Genomic DNA, 21,521 nt, shown 5'->3' with positions numbered 1-21,521 from the left:
CGTGCCTTTTTAATCTTTTAAATTCAAATTTATAGTTATAATTATCAACTTCGTGAAATGCTATTTTTTAAAACTCATTTATGACTTATTTTTGGTAATTTGAATGCATAATTTGAGATAACACTACAGAAAAATTGAAAAAAATATTTTTTGAATTTGAAAAATTTAAAAAAATATAAATTTTAATTTGAAAGACTAAAAAAACAATTCCTTAATACGAGAGACTAAAAACACATATAAACCAAATTATGTTTAATTGGTTTATGTATTACAACATGTTCAATGTTAATTGTGACAACAATAATATATCTCTTCCTATTCCTATGACATATTATCTTAATAATTTGCCTAATATTTGTTGGTGAAAATTTACGTTGTGTTTCAATTAACCTAAGTTCTTATTTGCTTTAGTAATGGATTCTCAAGTCACTCCAAAGAGAAGTTGTTAGATTAGAGTTGTATAATACTTTTTTTAAAATGAATTTAATGGTCATATATACATGACCGTGTAAAAAAATTATTTTATATTATTATTCAATAAAATTTTGATACATGATTATTTATGATTAGATATATTGTAAAATTAATTTTATGCTATTTATATATAGTTTTGTTTTCTTTTTCTTTTTTAATATCAAGTATAATGGCTATGCATTAAAAATGAAAAAAAAATTATAATCAAATCACATATTATTGTTCGTATAACATTTAAAATTATTATTATTAAAATCAATAAATTTGTCAAAAAATAATTATTTACGGTTGAATGAGAATATATATCATATTTTTTCTTTAAGCTCGATTTTTTTTTTACCAATTATTCGCTAAAAGTTTATTTGATTACAAATTTCCATGTTATATAATTTTTTGAATAAAAATATAATTGTGTACCTTTTTTTTTTTCTCTCAAGAAGTGACTCATAGTAAGAGTGAAAGGGAGTGTAGCAAATAGGGATTGTGATATTTTTCTTTTGCTTCGGATAGGGATGGAACAGAGATATGGTTTGTCTTTTTTTTATTTTTAACATTAATATGGTTTGTCTTTTTTTTTTTAAACATTAATATGGTTTGTATATGAGAAATTTTGCAAGTAAGGAACAATAGCATTTTTAAGAAAAAACCAGTTCAGTATGAGCCTTGCACAACAATTATTATAAGTATGCATTCAATTTTGTTATAATTTCTATTTATTTAATTGTAATTTCTTAATATACATAAATTCAATTAAGTATTTATATGCTTAATATACATATATTATCATTAATTTTTTTAATTCAATAAATATATTATATTTAATAAATAATACTATATTAGAAAAATATAAGTATATTTACATAAATACTATATAAATAAAAGTAATGGAGGGTTATCGGCCCTAATTGGAAAAAATACAGGGATTGTGAATGTAATCATATACCTCCTTTTTGTTAACACTGCCAATAGTGTTTGGGCCTTGGGGGAAGAATACGTGATGTTTTATCTGAAAAATAATCGGGATTTTTTTAATCGAGACAACTACAAGAAGAGTATAAGATATAATTGGCTAAAAACACAATACTGTAAGTATAATTTACTCAAAAAGGTTAACATGTATAAATTGACTTTAACTTCTAAATTATTTTTATCTATTTTATTTCTTGTTGCGCATGACTCATAAAGCTCCCGTGACACAGTACATGAGTCGTATTGCAATTTTGTGTGTATGTATGTATGTATGAATTGCTCATTAAATAATAGAAAGTCCCAAAGTAGTAACCATATATGCCGAATTTGGGTATGTGTGTGTGCATGTTATTTTATTGTTTAGAGTTCGGTTGCTATTGCTAATGCCTCATCTACGAATACCCTGGAAGAAATTTATTCAAATTGTTCCACAATCGTATTAGAAGGAATGAATGATTGCCTTCATAGAGTGAATGAAGACATTGGTTTTTCATTTCAGTCATGCTCCTTGAGGAGTAAACTGTCAAAGAATTCATATGCAGGAGGGCTTTGCTACGCCCACTCAACCCAAACGATTTTTTTTTAATTTTTTTTTCAAAAATATGTTTTAGGAGTTAATTTAAAATTAATGACCCAAGTAGAAATCAAACCCATGACTTTTGCATTATTAGAACAACACTCTAACAAACTGATCTAATAGGTCAATTATGTTATAAAATAATTAATGTCTTTATATGTAATATTGAATTTTTTAATATATATTTAATGTACATGTAAATTTAGATAATAAATTTTTTTACAATTAATTTTAATCTAATAATTAATTTTTTTACATATATAACATAATTCACCTATTAGCTTAGTTTGCTAGGTGTACTAACAATTAAGCTGGGTGCGCATAGCAAAGCCCAGCTAGGAATGCAACAGGGCTGAAGACCCAAATGGGTCCAATATTGAGTGGGCCGGAAAGAAAGTCATACCAATCATTGATACACTTCCTGAATTTTGGACTTACAAAAAGCAAAAGAAGCATGGGGACTGGGACTTGCAAATTCATCTCATGAATCAAGTACTTCTTGGAACAATAATGAGCTTTTTGGAAACTTGTTGAACAAGATTCTCAGTGAGGAAAAGTGTAGAATACTGTATTTCCTTTTCACTGCAATCTTTGGTCATCAAAGCTCAAGCAATGGCTCTTACAAATATGGAAAAGCATGCTGAATCAGGTTGGTAGGAAGTTTTCAAAACAAAACTGCACTTTGACTTGGATGTTAGCATCAAGGAACAAAGCAAAGATATGAGGATGCTGACGGCTACTACATGAAGAGAACCTTGAATATTTACCTAATAAATTGTAGATGTCGGCAAAATTTACCTGTCTAGTGTTCTATTTGATCATAAGAATGGTGCAATTTCTTTCCACCTGGTTGATCACTAACAAAGTTAATTGCACATTGATTTGGTATAATACCAAATCCAACACCTACTGGCTTAAACATATATTATAAGAGTACACCCAATGTGACTTGTAGGTAAAATGTGTTAGTTCTTTTAGCATCTTAATAACAACTGATTTTAAATAACATAGCACATCAGAGTCATCCCATGATACCATTATAAACCTAGCTAGTGATTCAAGACTAGAAAGCTCTGACAAAGAAAAACCCGATTCAATGAGCAAAGTCAAATAAAGAAGTGAATCCAGATGATCTTGCAGTGTTTTTGAATGTGCATTGTGGAAGATTGATGCACGTTATACTGAGGCAACAATAACTAGCTTCTATGTCTTCTCGAAGTATTTGGCATGCAAAGGTGCAACATAGTGCGTAATAAACACATAACCAGATTCACACTTATTGTGCTTGGGGAAGACAAGCACACATAAAAATTGAATTTCATCATCCTTGAACTGAAACTGTGTATTGTATAAAGCCTGAAACCATCACAAGAAGGAAGTAACAAGCACATGAGTTAGACCAATGTTAAATAATATGATGTGATTATTCAACACACAAAAGAGGGCAGCATAAAGCATTATTCCAAATGTAACTAGAGAACTAATGCATTTTAAAGCTTCATATCATTGTCATGCAAGTTCTGAATCACATTGGAATTTATAAAAATCCATAACCTACCTCAACAATTTTTGAGATGAGGAGACTCAGCCTTTGCTTATAAGTCCAAGGGTAAATTCCTGCAAGGATAGAAGAACTTGCTTTAACTTATTCTTGGCCTCTTCATCAATCAAATCACCACCCCTGTTAAACTTTCTAGGGGGCTGGAATGAATTAAGGAAGAATTCTGGTTTATTTATGAAATGAAGATCAAGATACACTCCAATTTGGCGAAGATGATACTGTGCCCTTCCCCCACCAAAGTCATCATATCCAGCACTTATAATAGCAGCAGCTTTGCCAGCCCAAACATTTGGGGGTCTAGATGCCCAGTCAATTGCATTCTTCAGTGGAGCTATCACCAAGAAATGAATTATTACAAATTTTATGATTTATTAGTAGTCTAAAACTATCTATGATGATCTGATTTGCAATGTAATCTACTAACCTTCCTTTTAAGGGTTTATTAAATAAGAAGTAATCTCCACAAAATTTTATGATTTCTAATATTTTTCAGATAATAGTAGACTGTATCGCTAGCATTTTTCTTTATCAAATACAAAACAAAATTATTGGGCTTGAGATCTCGATTATGAATTCATCAATCCCTTTATTTAAATTAAAACAAATGTTAATTTCATGTTATAACATTATTTTGTTCAGAAACTTTTTTTTTTTTTATCTCATGAGAAAAAAGTACTAAAAGTTTGTTTTTTCTCTCTCTCTCTTCAAAATACGTAAATAACTATGACGGTTTTAAAAAAAGAACAAAACAGATTTAATAAGATCAGGACAGAGACAATTTATCTAAGAAAGAATGTATGTAGTAAAAAATCCAAACCAAAATAAACCCATCAATGGCAAACATATAATTTCAAGCTAGGGACTAATAATAGCCAACATCAAACTAATAAAACGAAATGATCCATTAACAGAAAAACACAAGACCCTAATAAAGTAAAAGAAAAATGGTACCGGTGAGAGAGTAATTATACTCGGGAGAAGCGAAGAGAACACTATGAGCTTGAAGAATCTTGCAGCGAAAAGCTTCAACTATTGGTGGGTATGTCCCATTGTTCTCAAGATCAGTGTTCAACATGGGAAGTTCCGAAATCTCAATGAACTCAATTTCAATGCCTTCAATTGCTCCTTTGCTCAACTCAATTGCTGCAGCCATTATCATTTACCAAAGTTAACAAATGAAAGTACGATAATTTGTAAACATATTAATAAGAAATTAAAATTAAAAATTATAACAAAAAAAAGACAGAATAATAGAACCAGCACGTATGAGGCCTGTGTGGGATGAGGTTTTTTTGAGGGAACCAGAAAGCGCCGCCACTTTGGTCACCGTTGCTGGCATTTCTGTTTGCTTCAGAAAGACTCGCGTAAGGTGTTCTTGTCTTGTCTCTTTCTATATTTTTTAACTGCTATTATAGGAGGTAGTTATTCACTTTCTGTTTCTTCATTTTTTTAACTGTTATTATAAGAATCGAAGTTAATTTACGAAAAAATTTAATTCATTCCATCCTTTTATTTTCTGTTTGTTTGTATAAGTATTTATTGAAAAATTTATCCAAATGATCCTCTTCAGCAACAACAAAAAATGTCTTCTTACATGTCATCATATCTATCAAGAGAGACCCATTTATTTGAAAATCACTATCCATAGGAATACTAACAACACAACCATTCATATACCTTCTCTTATTGGTAAAAATGTATTAAAAATTATAAAAATTAAGAAAAAAAGTCATTAAATATTGCATGAGATCTATTAAATTTTGTGATTTTTAATAAATTTCAAGAAAATATGTTAAAAAAGTATGATTCTTAACATTTCACATTATCGACCAAACTCACCGGTTGCAACTTCATATTCATATCAGAGATCAAACCTCGTGGGACGTGTGATTATTTATCAGTTAAAGGAACTTTGATACAAGAAAAACAAAATAAAACTGTTATTTAAAAATGTTAAATTTATCATATTACTTATTCATAATTCTCAACACTTGCGAATTTAGTATTATTTTAAAATTAGAAGGAAAAAAAATACAATTTTAAATATTTATATTAAGGAGAGTATCAACCAATTAACTATTCCCTATTAAAAAAACCCTAATGACTATTAATATCTCCATGAGCCATAATGACACTAAAGTTAAAACTTATGATACGCATAGAATTAATTGTTTTATAGATATATATGAGTAAGTTTGTTTAAACTTAAAAGATTTTTTTTTAAATAGATATTTAAAAAAAATATTTTTTAAAAGAAAAAGATAGGATTTGCTTATTAAAAAAGATTAAAAAAAAAACTGTTTATTATTAGTAAAAATAGTTTAGACAAACACATAAAAAAACTGTTTATTTTATCAAAAAATATATTTAAAAATAAATAAATTTAAACAAACTCACCCATGATGACAAACACATAATTCAAAGTATATTTTTTCAAACAATGAAAATGAATTCAATAAAGACATTTGCTTTCATGATATTTTATTAATAGACTTATAAAAAATGTTCTTAACATTTTTTTATACATTTAAAGAAAAAAGTTACTATAAGTATTTCTTACATAAAGAAACACACATAACATTATTACATAGTACGATACCACGTGCCCTTATATACCAAAAATGTCAGAGTATTGCGTACTAGAGAACTAACTATATGATACGAGTGAGAAAACCGAATTAGAGTAGAGGACAACAAATGCAAACATTACTCCAAATGTACCAAGAGAAGTAGAGAACTAACACATTTTCGACCTTTAAAAACCATCCTTATACATAGTGGCATCATTCACGTTCAGAATAACATTGGTTTATTTCTAAATCCTCAGCTTATTTCAACAATAATTCGTGGAATTAAAGTAACTTCAAGCTTAGTTTTTGCCTTGAAGTCTTAGAGTAAATGCACGCAAGGACAGAAGAACTTGCTTCAACTTATCCTTGGCCTCTTCATCAATTAAGTCACCATCATCATTGAATTTTGGTGGTGGTTTGAATGCAAGAAGGAAGAATTCTGGTTTATTGATGAAACGAAGATCAATGTACACTCCAATTTGGCGAAGATGATAGTGTGACCTTCCCCCACCAAAGTCCCCACCGGCACTTACAATTGAAGCAGCTTTGCCAGCCCAAACATTTGGGGGCCTAGAGGCCCAATCAATTGCATTCTTTAGTAGAGCTACCAAAAACACAAATAGTAATACTTAAGTTAGCAAAAACCTTATAATATTATTCCTGGTCCTATATATAAAAAATAAAAGATAATATTTTTTTTGTTATAAAAATATAGAGCTGATTTATTATTAAATCTTCTTTTTTGTCCATAATTAATTGTGTTTATTTTTTCTAGAAGTGAGTATATTTATTAAACTATCAGTAAAACAATATATACTCATTAGTTGAATTTAAAAAATAACCATCTTTTAAACCATTTAATGCTTAGGCGATCTTGGAATGAAATTAAAATTTATAATAAAATAATTAATCTAACCACTTTTATTAGTGTTGATGAGTTAGATAATTATTTTTAATATATAAGATTAGAGGTAGCATATAGTAATATTTTTTTTTCTGATTATGGTATTAACATAAAATAATTCCTGCCGAAAGAAATAATTAATCTTTTGTCGGAATCGTGATGATACACGAAATAAATATTTTTGTTTCAACACAATTTATTTTAAACTTTGAATCATATGAGTAAAAGGCACAAAGTAATTTATCTTTTATATATATAAATGATGTTGTTACTTTCTCATGGATTCTTGGCCCATTTTTTTGTTTACTTTTTTCCTTTTTTACCTACCCTCTTTTATATTTTCTCTCTCTCTCTCTCTTTTTTTTTTTTGGTTTACAAAACACGAGATACTATTTTATTTGTGATTGCTTGATTGGTAGTCAAAAAACGTGGGATGACCAAATTTGGAAAATGGAATCAACTGGTCAAAGGATTGAACGCAATAAATTTAAATTGTAAACATATATATTAATTAAATATATTAAAAGAAAACACAAACACGATTTTGGACCACATAAAGACAAAGACAATCGAGAAATAATGTATCAATTGAAAAAGATATTTCTAAGAAGAAAATAGAACCAACCAAAATCAACCCACATGACATTATCACCAAAAAAGCATTCAACTCTATATCACCAAAGCAAAATTGCCCACTTAACAAAAATGAAATGAACCAATCAAACTTTACTTTTTTGTTGGATGAGTATCCGAGACAGAAAAACACAAGAATACGTGTAGGAAAAAAATTCAAACCAAATAATCCACCAATAACTAACAAATAATTAGAGCCAACAATAAAATTAATCCAAAATTCACCATATAGAAGCAGCCAATAACCAAAAAGAAATGAATCAAATTAAACGTTTTTTTTTTTTTTGGAGTTTTCATGAATGAATACCCTGTATAAGAAAAACACAAAACCCAGATGAAGTTCAAGAAAAATGGTACCTGTGACAGAGTAATTATATTCAGGAGAAGCAAAGAGAATACTATCAGCTTGAAGAATCTTTTGACGAAAAGCTTCAACTATTGGTGGGTAGGTCCCATTGATCTCAAGATCAGTGTTCAACATGGGAAGCTCCGAAATTTCAATGAACTCAATTTCAATTCCTTCAATTTCCCCTTTGCTCAGTTCAATTGCTGCAACCATGATCATCATCATCACCAACACTCACCAAAGTCAACAACACCACAATAATTTGCAATTAAGCATATATCAAAGATGAAACAAAAATTAAAAACAAAACATGAAGATAATTGAGAGAGATGGAACCAGCTCGGATAAGGCCTGAGTGGTATGAAGCTTTTCTAAGGGAACCAGAGAGAGCCGCCACTTTGATTACTATTGCCATGGCTACAGACTTAAGTTCTTGTCTGCTCCAATAAGTTTGTGGAGTGCAAGTGCTACCTTAAAAAGAGTCTTGAGAATAGAGACGTGTGTGACCTGTCTTATATACAATGACTATTTTTCAATCAAGTTTATAATTTTTTAATAGGTAATACAACTTTCGAGGCTACAAATTATAAATAATCCTAAAGTATCATAATATGGGTTTCGTTTTTACACGTACGACTAAATAATAAGTATTCTATCTTATTAATAAGTTTTTTTAAAACAAAAGGTTAGCTGAAGCAAGACGATGTTAAACATCTTAATTTGACACCCTTAATGCTAATCCGCTAAAAGAGCAGCCTAGAAAATTTCATTAAATGAAAAGGAAAGATAAAAACGCACAGGGCCATAAACCAAACTCATGAAAGCTCAAACTATTTGAAACTATAGTATGTAAAATTATATCTATTCATGTTAAACTAAAAAGCAATGAACTGAGGGATAGAATCCCACCAACAAAAGGTAGAGTGGGTAAAGGCTCTAGAGGTGAGTAAATCTGCACAAGTATTTTTCTCTCGAAAAATGTGGCCTATGACAAAAAACATATGCTTAGTTAGTGCTATACAATTGCACCATGCCACCATCTGTTTCTAATAACCCGGCCACGAAACCAAATACGATTTTTCAAAGGATTGAACTACCAAGTTTGACACCGAAAAGCTCATCCAAAAAGGAATTATTTACACCGAGATTTTGAGAAACAAAATCTAAATATACCTCCACAACCCTTGATGCTAGGGTTCCTCTTAGCATACCCATTTGTGTTGCACTTCAGCCATGTTATTGGTTTGAGTGAAATTAAATCAAATTTTCAAGTAATATCTTGAATTCAAATTATATGTATATAAAAAATGTGATAAAAATAAAAAATTATAAAGACAGTTAATTAAGTTCTTGATTAGGTTTATGATTCAATTCGATAAAAAAAAGAAAAAAACATATGTAAAATTGTAATTAAATACTGTATAAAACCGTTTATATTTTGATTGTGTAACTCTTTTCTCTTAAATAAATACCAACTCTTATATATTATGATATTTAAGTCTACATTACTTATTTATATGTAACAAAAAATAGTATCATAATTTTTTTTTCTGAAATAGTATCATAACGTATTAATCAATTGCTTATCATGATATCTTTCCGCTTGACCCAATGATTTTTTTAAGGCGCGCGCGCATATATATATATATATATATATATAAAAGAAGGATATACATCTAAACAAAAGGAGAAGGATGTACACTAAGGTACCATACAGAAATATTATATCTCATGCATATATTCCAATTGTAATCCAAAAATATAAAGAGTACTGTCTTTCAAAAGTGGTTTCCAAAAAGAAATATCTGAAATAACCCTGCTTGACCCTATGTGTTACTTCTCACTTTGCAAATTTTGACTTGCTGGAATCATTAGATTTCAACAAACTTTATATGGTCTATCATAGCTTGAACTTAATGGTAATGTACATGTGTTCATGATCTTGCCTACCAAAAAAAACGTGTTCATGGTCTATCATAGAGAATCAAACAAAAGATTGAAAATGTTACCGTAAAAAGAATTAAACTCATTTAAAAAAATTATATAGCATGGCTAACAAATCTTTGAAAGTGGACATGTCCACTTTGTGACAATGATATATTTCGAAATTCTGATCAGAACACATTCCCAATCTAACTGAACTCACCAACTAATATCAAGTTTGGAATTTCGTCAAATAACAGATCATTACTTTTGAAAACAAATTAATTAAACACCACCTCTCTCCCCTATAAAATGTGGTGTGAGGAAGACTAGTTTGCATAATTAACAAGCCACAAATTAGTACTCTCATTTTTATTGTTTTGCTAATTGGGCTCAATGGAAAAGCTTCATGCTGTGTGCATCCCATACCCAGCACAAGGCCACATAAACCCAATGCTCAAGCTAGCAAAACTCCTTCATGTTAGAGGCTTCCACGTCACCTTTGTTAACACAGAGTACAACCACAAACGCTTTCTCAAATCAAGAGGTCCTAATTCCCTCAATAGTGTCACATCATTTCAATTTGAAACCATCCCTGATGGTCTCTCTGATAACCCTAATGTTGATGCCACACAGGACACAGTTTCTTTATGTGATTCTACTAGAAAGACTTGCTTAAGTCCTTTCGAATACCTCCTTTCTAAACTCAATAGTGAACCATCACTTCACATGTGACTTGCATAGTTCTGACAGTATCATGTACTTCACTTTGGATGCTGCCCAAGAATTAGGCATCCCCCTGAGGTACTTTTGTGGACAGCTAATGCATGTGGGTACATGTACGTGTTACATGCAATATCAAAGACTTGCTGATATGGGCTAAATACTACAAAAAGGTTGGTTAATTTATTATATATATATATATATATATATTATCCTATTGATCCCTTAAATATAATTAAAAATTTAATTGGATATCTTAGTTATTAAAAATTTAAATTAAATCATTTAATTATTTAAAACATTAGAATCAGGTTGTTTTTATAATCGAATATATAAATTTTGATTGAATTTTTTTAATAATTGATGGATTAAATTAAAGGATATGATTGGATTTTTTAAAAATTGAGAGACCTAATTAAACTTTTAAAAAAAATATTAAAGGACATGATTAAACTTTTTAACAATTGAGAAATTTAATTAAACTTTTTAAATAATTAAAAGACTTGATTGAATTTTTTATTAATTGAGGAATCCAATTAAATTTTTAATTATAATTAAAGAGTCAATTATATAATTAAGCCTATATGAAAATTCACTCATCTAATGTGGCACATAATATTTAAATCTAAACTTTATTCATACGTAAATAATTCTTCTTAACTACTTGCTAATTTTAATTTTACAAGTATATATAGATATTGGGTATTCAACATATTCACATAATATATGTATTATGTTTTATATTAAAAATTAGATTATATGTGTATTAATAATACTTTTCAATTAATATATATATATATATATATATATATATATATTATTCTTGGTCTTCTTTTATTGACTTCTCATCATTAATGTTAAAAGTATGATAACATTCAAGTGTTAGTAATTTGTTATACACACCACGGGCCAGAGATCATGTACGTGTATACTTCGAAGAGGTCTAATTAAGTTACTTAAATAAGATATGTGGGTTATTATACATCCTTAATATTTATCTACAATTTTTATGGATAAAATAATGTGATAAAAAAGTTTATGTATTATTCTTTTTAAAGTCAAATGTTTAGTCTTCTAAATATTAAGGTATTATTATGTTAGTCTTTCAAACATTTTTATTATCATCAATTCCTTAAATATTAAAGTGTTATTGTGTTTCTTTTAATTTTTTATTAGATTAATTATTAAAAAATAGAAATAACATTTAATTTGTTCATATGTAAAATTAAAAAGTTTATATAAAAGACGAGTTCACGATAATTTTATATTTTTGAGGAAGTGATTTGATGAAAAAGTCTATAAAAGAAATTAATATGACGACAGTTTAATATATATTTAAGGAATTAATATGACCCTCGATTAAAGTCATCCATGCTTTTCAGCTTTTCCATAATAAGTGCCATTAATAGTTTACTTCCAATATAGTGGGAGGAACACGGGAATCATGTGTTCTATGAAACAAACTCTGATGCTAATGGACTTCCTAAGCATGAAAATAACTTAGAATTGAGTTTTTTATATAAGAAGAGGAAAAAAACTTCCTGACAGAAATTCATATAGAACTAACGTGCTAGCACCTATATTAATATTAGAAGGTGAAGTTGAGAGATTTTTCAAAACATTATCACTATGTTTTGAAAAGGTGAAGCATCTTTATGATAATCACGTGAAATATATTTACAAACACATTTTTCTAATTTTTCTTTATATTGGATAAAAAATTATGAGTCATAGTAGAGCTCAGTTTTCCACTATCAATCAATATAAATTATTATTTTTTATGATTTTTAAGATAATTATTGGGTGAATTTGTTTAATTTTTTTTCTTTCAATTTTTTTATTTTAGTAAAATAAGTATATATATTTTAATGTTTTTGTCTAAACTGTTTGTACTTAAAATTAACAATTTTTTTGTTTATTTTAAGAAACAATTTCTCCTATTTGCTTATTAAAAACACTTTTTTCAAAAGCATTTATTTTTAAGTTATTTTTTAAAATTTAAAACAAATTTAATTATTATAGAAGTCAACAAATTTATCAACCATAACAATTTGTATGAATAACAGTAAAAAAAATCTTATGTTCACTGCATGTATTATTTATTTATAAATAAGTGTGACTAATATTTTTCTTATATATGTACATTTTTGAGGGAAAGAGAAAGAATGAAGGATACAAAAATAAATTGAAAACAAAGCAGCACCATATATTGAGTTTATTTATATATTAAAGGAGTTATCTACATACTGAAAACTTAGTTGATACATGAATTTAACATAGTGATTTTGTGGTAAACATGCAAACTCAAGTTACATCACAAATGGGTACTCAGACTTCCATCGATTAAAGGACACGCCTAGCTTCATGAGAACCACAAACGCACAAGATCTCATGATAGTGTGAGAGAGCTCAAAAAGCTTCAGCAATCATTGTGAACACGTTTGATGCATTAGAACATGATGTTTTGGATGCATTCACATCCATATATTGTTACCTCCTATCTATTCGATTGGTTCCTTGAACCTACTCTTGAACAATGTTGTCACCAACAATGAGGAGTTGAAAGCAATTGGGTCCAACACCATATTTTTACTTGAAATCCATTTTAATTAAACCATTTCTGAACTATTTTTTTATCATTTAAATTAAACTAATTTTCTTTAATTAGAAACATCATTAAACATATTAGAAACATTGAGCCAATAGTGATCTAGTGAATTGAGATCTCACGCAAAGTCATAGTTTCTTAAACCAAATTTCCTAATATTGATTTCTCGACTCATAAGTTTTACATCATAAAAAACACCAATAAAAGTGTGTGTAGCTTGAAAGCATTTGATCATTCACGTATTTAATTGTAACAATGGGTAGCAACATGTTCATTTTTTTTACGTGTGAAAATGTAAGCATCAAAGTTACAAGGTTATTTCATAAAATAGTTATGATGAACGTCAAATTATTTAAAGTATTCTGTTTCATTATATTTTATAAACAATTTGCTATATTATATTTAAATTTAGTTAAATATTTTCCTTGTTATGATTTATAACTATCATATGAAAATATTTTTGTTTAACTAATGTTTAAGAAAAAAAACTCAATATAAATATCTAAATACTCATAAATACAAAAATGCATATTAAAATTACTACTTGTATGGACTATGGATATGTATTTTAAGAAAAATACAAATTAAAAAATATAATATAATATCTTACCTATTAAATAAAGTAAGTATGGCCAGCCAAATAAAAAAGAAACGTTTTAAATTTTCTTACATCATAATTTTATTAATTTTCATACTTATTAAATTTTTTTATGAAAAAGACATATATTTTTAAGTGATCTAATTCTTTTTTTATAAAAGGTCAAGAGAATATTAGATTACCAAATGCAAAATATGATTAGAATAATATACATCTTTTATAATTTATGCTTGACTTCCAATACATCTAACTTTATTGGATTTTATAATTTTTTGTGAAAATTCATCAAATCTAGAAATTAACAATTAAGGATAATGAGACATCATTTAATTAAACAAATTAAATAAATAAAATATGTTCAATTTTAATAATATGTATTAATGATAGATGTAAATTAAACTATGATTATTTAATCGTGTGTGTCATGTTATTTGATTCTTTACCTAAATCATAAATATTCTTTGTTTCTGATGTAATAAAAAAAACTCAAAAGTATTTCATGACATTGAAAACATTTTTTATGTATTTATAATTTATAAATTACCACTAACATGACTTTATTTTTAGAATTAAAATGGATACAATTTTAATTAATTTAATTACATTTTAATTCTTTATTATAATCAATTTTTCATTTTAATTTATTGATAAATTTTTTGAGCAAATTTAATCTTTTTATTTGTGACAGTTAAATATTTTTATTAATTTTATTTTACTCAAAATTATGTTTTTTATTTTGTTTTTTTATAAATTAAATCAATTAAATGATTTGGAATCAAGTTTCATTGATATAGTTCAATTTGGAATCAATTGCAAGGAGACGAAACAAACTAATTTAATTGATTTAATTTGATTTATTGAGTGTTAATCAGATAAAATCCAACCAATGCTCATCTTTACATGTATCTTTGCATGTAATAATATGATTGTTAACTTCATCATAATTATTTTAAAAATTATATTTATATTCATGTTTAATTGATCCAAAATATAAAAAAAATATAATCATAACATATAAACACTAAACTCTTTAAATGTGTTCTTATTGTGAAATAAAAAAGTACAAAAAATCTCATTAACTAATGAATAATAAATTTAAGTAAATGTTTGATTTCAGTTTTTAAAAAAGTTTCACGTACGTTTATTGGCTGTGTATCTATTATGAAAATTTGTCCTACTACATTGTATTCTTGTATTGTATAGACTCAAAGAGCAATTATCATTTTTAACGGAATATACTGGATTACAGAAAAAAAAAATTAAAATTGATTTTTTTCCAGGATTAGAAACATGATCTTCACCCTTTGATAAGAGATTAATCTCACTTAGAATAGAATATAATAGGTGTGTTCCGACTCATGAAAATACATACTGTCATCAAACGCATGTTCTAGTTTGACTTATTTGGTATCAGGATCAATTTTCAATACATTTAAAATTAGAAAACAAAGAAAATAATGAAAAGAAGAAATAACATAAATAGTAATTAATAGTTAATTAAGGGATCTCGCCGCCGTGTTGTCTCCCTCGGAGGGGAAGAACCACTACCAAACTTCAACTCACTTTCTCTCTCTCATTCTCCCTCTCTCTCACCCCCTCCGATCTATAAATCATTCTCTCTCTCTCTCTCTCTCTCTTACTTACAAAGTAAAGGCACGTTTTTCTCTCTTTCTTTTTGTCTTTACTATTGTATTTCATTCAGTTTTGCAATTTTTCTGCATACCCATTTGAGTTTTTCTGGTAGTATTGCAGTTACTTCTTCAAATTTAGCGTTGACGCATTTCTTATTATCTTACTTTTGATTCACAACTTGGTTGGGATTGGTGGTTCTAAGTGTAATTTGATCCAATTCCTTAAAAATCACCATGCACCCTTTGTTATTGTAGTTGTTATTTTCCAAAATACTAATAAAAAAAGAATTTATTTTTTAACTACCAAGATTGATTCTGGGAATCCTCAATGGGAAATAAAAGGAATGGAAATCAAAATGGAATCTTGGTTGCTTCTGTTTCTGTTTGTTACATTAGGTTATGTTAATTAAATGTGGCTCTTTACCTTTTTTGCAGTGTTTCCTAAGTTTTGAATTTTTATCCCGAACAGTATGTTTTCTTCATTTTCAAGACTGTTATCCTTTATTACATGAAGTGCTAAAATTCTGTCCTTTCTGCTTATCTAGCGTGTGTGTGTCTGTTTTCCTTGTTTTCTATTTTACTGTTCAAAAAATGATTTGTTTTCTTCTTTATATTGGCTTCTAAGAACAGTGGAGTTTTAAGTGGTAGCAATCGAAGTGGTTGATTAGGACCACATAATGTAATTATGAGGCAATTGCCTGTTGGTGTAAGTTAATTGATGGATTTGTTTCAAAATCTCTGGTTGAATTTAATCTGATCTGGCCATTTAATCATTGATCCTACTTTTATAAAGTTGCAATTTGATTTGTTCTTTAACTTGTCATAGTTTGGTAATTGGATGCGTTAAATGAAACTTCTTTAGTTCTTCAGCTGAAGAAGTGAGAAACATGTATTCTGATGAAGAGCTGTTTGTTTATTCAGAGTAGAGTTTGTTCTGTGAAGAACTGAGGGAGGTTCAGGTCCATGATATTTTGAAATCTCTCTGTAGTAGGAAGACCATGGGACGAGCTTCATCATTACTTATAATTTTTTTGGTTCTTGGTTCTTCCTTTGCCACCTATAATGTGGTAACGATGATAAGGCACTACGGATCTTCAGAAGGTGTGGCTGTTAATGATGGTGCATTGTTTTTTGACCCTATTACTGAGATGCCTGATCATGTAAAGAATCGGAAGACATCTAAAGTGCCCTTTCATGTCGCGTTAACGGCGACGGATGCTCCATATAACAAATGGCAGTGCCGCGTCATGTATTACTGGTATAAACAACAAAAGAAGTTACCTGGGTCTGAGATGGGAGGATTCACGAGGATTCTACATTCTGGAAATCCTGACAACTTGATGGATGAAATTCCTACTGTTGTGGTTGATCCCCTTCCAGCAGGTTTGGATCGGGTGAGTTTACTGCAACTTTTCATTATATTTTTTTTTATGTTGTTTGCTAATTCCTTATGTTTTTCAGCCGATTGGATTTATAGTTTATAATGTTTCTGTTGCTGTTAGAATTGAATTGATAGTGAGATGCCATGATCACTGAATTGCAGTACAAGCTTTTCTTGAGAGTTCAATCAATACAGTTTAGATGCTGTCTGATGCATTGTTATTCAACTGATGTTTGCAGGGATACATTGTTCTGAATAGGCCATGGGCCTTTGTTCAGTGGCTGGAAAAGACTAAAATAGAGGAAGAGTGGGATCTCTTATACTATGTGAATTGTGATCTATTCTTTTTCTTTTATTTTATTTTCTCGTGATGATAAAATATGACTTAGTTGCTCGGCTTTTGGTGCAGATATGTGTTAATGGCAGAGCCCGATCACATATTTGTGCGTCCTCTGCCCAATCTGGCCTATGGAGGACATCCGGCTGCTTTTCCATTTTTTTACATTAGACCTGATGAGAATGAAAAAATCATAAGGAAGTTTTATCCTGAGGAGCTGGGACCAGTTACAAATGTTGATCCAATTGGAAATTCGCCTGTAATTATAAGAAAGGTAGAATTTCTTCCACACCTGTTCTTCATGGTTGAATTGAATAACTTTCCATGTCCTTATTCTGGTCATGATTATTGTAAATAATTTTATTGGTTACTGGTTCTCTAGCTTGTAGATTTCATCATCATTGTGTTGAAAGATCCTAATGTCAGTCCATTTCATATAGATGATAGACCTGGTTCAGAATCTAAAGCAAATGAGGAATTTGTATCGATGAATCCTAAATCACAATTTTTGTGCCAATGTAGTAGCAGCCTTAGGTTAGGCTTAGAAGATACAAAATGAATGATTTCACTGGATATTCAGGAGACTAGGACTCTCCGCACTCTTTTAAGTGTCTAATTCTTTCTTGGGTGATAAGATGATTTTTCTCTAAACCTTCCCTTTTTTATAGGCCGCATGCCTTATTTCTTCTACTATCTCAGCCTGCCCAACTAACCTAACTAACTAATTCCCTTACTAACAGACACCTAACTAACAACTAATGGGTGTCTACTGATGGACTTCTCTATTTTTTTCTTCAGGATTTGATTGCAAAGATTGCCCCCACATGGATGAATATTTCTTTGAAGATGAAAGAGGATCCAGAGACTGATAAAGCTTTTGGATGGGTGCTAGAAATGTATGTCTTACCAAAAAATCTGATAGATATTTTTGTTTTAGAAGAGGTATTGGAACTGATAGTTTTCTGCTTTATGTTAATGATTTTTTTTCTTGTGGAGCCAAGGTATGCTTATGCTGTTGCATCTGCTCTGCATGGTGTGAGGCACATTCTGCGGAAAGACTTCATGCTGCAGGTTTGGCATGACATCATCTCTCTTAATGTTGTATTTAATATATGTTGTTATCAGATCAAGTTGTAATCACATATGACAAACATACCCAACCTGAATTTACCTTTCTTGTTTGTGAAATTTCAGCCCCCATGGGATCTTGAAACTAACAAGAAGTACATTATACATTACACTTACGGATGTGACTACAATATGAAGGTGAAGTATTTCTTTGCCTTGAATGGCATAGTTATTGTCTTCAAATATTTCTTATAAATTTGCATTGTTGGTGAACACATCTCTGAACTTGTGAAATCTGCTTTATTTTTTTACTATGCTATGGAACTTTGCTTTAGCAGATATACTTTTATTGGAACACTGTAGCTTCCTGTCATCTATTGTATATTTCTCCTAGTTGTCTCAATAGTGTTTCATGATTCTCAGGGTGAATTGACTTATGGCAAAGTTGGTGAATGGAGATTTGACAAAAGGTCGCATCTACGAGGACCTCCACCAAAAAACTTGCCCCTGCCCCCACCAGGGGTTCCTGAAAGTGTGGTACGTCTAGAACTTGCCTATTGATTTAAGAGCACTTCATCTTATCTAATTGGAATAATATCTAGAAAGAACTGCTTTCATTGATACATGGAACTTAATACAGAACTTACATAAGATCCTATAATGGATTTTGTCTGTAGTTTCATACTTATTTCCATTTTACTTACAGAAAGGTGAGAAGAAAATGATATTTTTTTTCATTAGCATACATGTATAACTATCTGAATGTGAATCAGTAATGAAAGCATCTATATCTTAGAAGTTTGAACACTGATCCAGCCATTGGACTATTGTTTTATTTTTCATTCCCAATGGTTAATTCTTTGATTGTATATCTGTATTAGAATTTAGAAACACCATATTTTGTGTAGTAGGGTAGGGATCCATATGATGAGATCCTGCACGAAATGAAGTTTGATGGTTTGTAGGGAATGATTTGACAAGTGCCCGTAATGGAACTACTTGCAAATAGTGACATGATAATTATGAGACTTTAGTACAGTTATAAACCACTAGTTTGGTTCTGTTCAAACCTTCATTCTAGTGCTATCTGACATCAGGATACGATAAAGTCATTTGTTATCATATGTATTGCCTTGATAGATATTTCAAAATGATCTTCTCAAAGCTAGAACTTCAAAGATGCATGTACACTTTCTTGTTTTCCTAATCTACCATCCTATGTAATTTTTTTAGCACTTTCATTGGAGGAAGTGGTCAAGAGAATTTTCATGATAAATAACATCACTGAAACTTTGGTCTATAACCGAACTGAATGACCGTGTGGTCCATATAGCCAACTTCAGTACCTCACCTAGTGGGATAAATCTACTATAGGTATACTTCTCCCCAGGATAGAGGAAAGTGGTTCTAGCTGGAGAATGTTATTACATAAGATGAACATCTATGATTGGATTAAATTTTTGAAAAATACTAGTATTGAAAACACAGCCTCCTTGCATTTGCAATGGGAAGGCTCCATACAATAACCTTCTTTCTTGCCTTCGCAAAGCAAGGAACCTCATGGAGAGGGAATCTTTGGTTTAGAAGTCCATTTAATATGTTAGTGAGCATTGTTGAATAAGCCTGAAGAACTTTTAGTCAATCTCCTTTCAGTGTAGCAGTGCCTTCTTGTGTCATCTTAATAACCTTTTGATAACGTGGTTGTTTTCATAGTTAGCTAGTTTAACGAAATTTTGCTTGAACTATGTCTTTGTATTTGGCACGGTCAAATTTTAGTGATGCATTTTAATGTATATCCACTGAGAGACCTTCTAGCTTCGAGTTCAAATAATGAAACCCTTGGTTGTGGTTACTTACCTACTTTTACATTGATACTGTTGTTGCTTTCTTGGTTGTGGTTACTTACCTACTTTTACATTGATACTGTTGTTGCTTTCTTGGTTGTGGTTACTTACCTACTTTTACATTGATACTTTTGTTGCTTTCTTGGTTGTGGTTACTTACCTACTTTTATCACCTCACTCCTCAACTGTAAGGGATTGTTTGGTGCTTAGGATAAGATGAAGATGGATAAAATAACAAAGTAGGATAAGAATAGGAAGGGATATGAGCCTACATAGAAAGCAAAATAAAACTTAAGAGCAGGATAAGATATGATCATGATAAGTGTTGTACTGGTTCATCTTTTCTCCTTTATTCAAAGCTTTATGGCTTATGCAACCTAGTTTAAAATAGTATTTCTATATCAACATTCAGCTTCAGACTCCATACCTGACACAAAGTGTTGATTCAGTTCATTGAAGTGAATGCTATTATATATTTTTTCCTATTAGCGAAAACATGATACAAAGCATTTTTAATGTGTTTTTTTATACTTATGATAATGATAATGTATGCAGGTAACCCTTGTAAAGATGGTGAACGAGGCTAGTGCTAACATCCCAAATTGGGACACATCGTAAATATTTTCCACCTCATCATGATGATATCCCAAGTGCACATTTTAAAAAGAAAAAAAATTGACAATGAGTCTTTTTTTTTTTTTTTTATCACGAGTTTAGTCTTATTAGATGGATAGATGAATGTAAGCAATACCATTTTATATGACAATTAAATACAGGATAAATATTTATATTTTTTTTTCTTGTTGGTGATATTTTTGAATGGTATTTGGGCTCGTACCACAATGGCTGATACTTTGTTCATTAAGTATTGGCTTCGAAATTGCTTATGTATATGTTAGACAATTCTTGTATTGTATGCCATGCATAGCCCTAGACAACATAATAATTGTTTCTCTTCATTTCTACAGCTTATGTGCATTGTATAATTCTTCGTTCCTAAGAGACAAGGAACTTTGAACTTGATATTGGACCACTTGTTGAAGTGAAAAATTGAAGCTTAGTGCAACTTATTTTTCCTTAGATTAGCACATCAACATATTGAAATTGAATAAACAATACATGAATTAACATTTCATTGACACAAAACTTTTTCATGCCTAAAAGATATAGATGTGGCATATTATACAGATACAATATGAACACAAATATGACAATTTTTTAAACATTATAAGAGAGGTTATAGTTATAACACATTGTATAAAATTAAAATCTTTAGTTGAAAGAAAGAATTAATATTTTTAAAGTGAGAATGGTTTAAATTCAATACAAAAAAGTGAGCATGATTTAATGCAAACAGAATAAGATATATTTTTT

General features: G+C 29.4%; 3 protein-coding genes and 1 pseudogene across 5 annotated transcripts; 2 read left to right on the top strand and 2 right to left on the bottom strand.

Annotated features, from left to right (window-relative positions):
- Positions 1-2,965: 2,965 nt before the first annotated feature.
- On the bottom strand, positions 2,966-5,001 carry LOC100527538 (putative NADPH:quinone oxidoreductase). Of its 2 annotated transcripts, none has more exons than NM_001370628.1 (4): positions 4,839-5,001; positions 4,533-4,724; positions 3,579-3,912; positions 2,966-3,376 (listed from the first exon to the last, which is right to left on the bottom strand). In NM_001370628.1, exons 1-3 carry the CDS (start codon positions 4,918-4,920, stop codon positions 3,605-3,607), a joined length of 582 nt encoding a protein of 193 aa, NP_001357557.1. In that variant the 5' UTR covers positions 4,921-5,001; the 3' UTR covers positions 2,966-3,376; positions 3,579-3,604. The 2 variants fall into 2 exon arrangements, with proteins under 2 accessions (NP_001357557.1, NP_001237502.1); NM_001250573.2 differs by having other exon boundaries at positions 4,845-5,001.
- Positions 5,002-6,053: 1,052 nt separating this feature from the next.
- Positions 6,054-8,508, bottom strand: LOC100305482 (NADPH:quinone oxidoreductase). Its single transcript, NM_001249099.2, has 3 exons — positions 8,371-8,508; positions 8,046-8,237; positions 6,054-6,755 (listed from the first exon to the last, which is right to left on the bottom strand). The coding sequence occupies exons 1-3, from the start codon at positions 8,447-8,449 to the stop codon at positions 6,451-6,453; spliced, it is 576 nt and encodes a 191-aa protein (NP_001236028.2). The 5' UTR covers positions 8,450-8,508; the 3' UTR covers positions 6,054-6,450.
- Positions 8,509-10,353: 1,845 nt separating this feature from the next.
- Positions 10,354-13,263, top strand: LOC106795640 (7-deoxyloganetin glucosyltransferase-like; annotated as a pseudogene).
- A 2,132-nt stretch (positions 13,264-15,395) lies between these two features.
- Positions 15,396-21,093, top strand: LOC100820233 (uncharacterized). Of its 2 annotated transcripts, none has more exons than NM_001254988.2 (9): positions 15,396-15,539; positions 16,439-16,911; positions 17,138-17,205; positions 17,308-17,509; positions 18,034-18,131; positions 18,237-18,306; positions 18,430-18,501; positions 18,727-18,840; positions 20,703-21,022. In NM_001254988.2, exons 2-9 carry the CDS (start codon positions 16,516-16,518, stop codon positions 20,763-20,765), a joined length of 1,083 nt encoding a protein of 360 aa, NP_001241917.2. In that variant the 5' UTR covers positions 15,396-15,539; positions 16,439-16,515; the 3' UTR covers positions 20,766-21,022. The 2 variants fall into 2 exon arrangements, with proteins under 2 accessions (NP_001241917.2, XP_006593477.1); XM_006593414.4 differs by lacking the exon at positions 15,396-15,539 and adding an exon at positions 15,622-16,223 and having other exon boundaries at positions 20,703-21,093.
- The last annotated feature ends 428 nt before the right edge of the window (positions 21,094-21,521 follow it).

Source organism: Glycine max, chromosome 13 (assembly GCF_000004515.6).
Source record: "Glycine max cultivar Williams 82 chromosome 13, Glycine_max_v4.0, whole genome shotgun sequence".
Lineage (NCBI taxonomy): Eukaryota > Viridiplantae > Streptophyta > Magnoliopsida > Fabales > Fabaceae > Glycine > Glycine max.
Note: the sequence above shows the minus strand (reverse complement) of the source record. Positions and strands in the feature narration are given on the sequence as shown.

Excerpts from the sequence above, each read along its gene's own strand:
- LOC100527538 (NM_001370628.1), bottom strand. The coding sequence starts at position 4,920 with ATGCCAGCAACGGTGACCAAAGTGGCGGCGCTTTCTGGTTCCCTCAAA. Across the intron at positions 4,725-4,838 it reads CACAGGCCTCATACGTGCTG|CAATTGAGTTGAGCAAAGGA; the intron begins GTTCTATTATTC and ends TAATGGCTGCAG. Across the intron at positions 3,913-4,532 it reads GTATAATTACTCTCTCACCG|CTCCACTGAAGAATGCAATT; the intron begins GTACCATTTTTC and ends TCTTGGTGATAG.
- LOC100305482 (NM_001249099.2), bottom strand. The coding sequence starts at position 8,449 with ATGGCAATAGTAATCAAAGTGGCGGCTCTCTCTGGTTCCCTTAGAAAA. Across the intron at positions 8,238-8,370 it reads CTCAGGCCTTATCCGAGCTG|CAATTGAACTGAGCAAAGGG; the intron begins GTTCCATCTCTC and ends TCATGGTTGCAG. Across the intron at positions 6,756-8,045 it reads ATATAATTACTCTGTCACAG|CTCTACTAAAGAATGCAATT; the intron begins GTACCATTTTTC and ends TGTTTTTGGTAG.
- LOC100820233 (XM_006593414.4), top strand. The coding sequence starts at position 16,516 with ATGGGACGAGCTTCATCATTACTTATAATTTTTTTGGTTCTTGGTTCT. Across the intron at positions 17,510-18,033 it reads CGCCTGTAATTATAAGAAAG|GATTTGATTGCAAAGATTGC; the intron begins GTAGAATTTCTT and ends TTTTTTCTTCAG. Across the intron at positions 18,841-20,702 it reads CAGGGGTTCCTGAAAGTGTG|GTAACCCTTGTAAAGATGGT; the intron begins GTACGTCTAGAA and ends TAATGTATGCAG.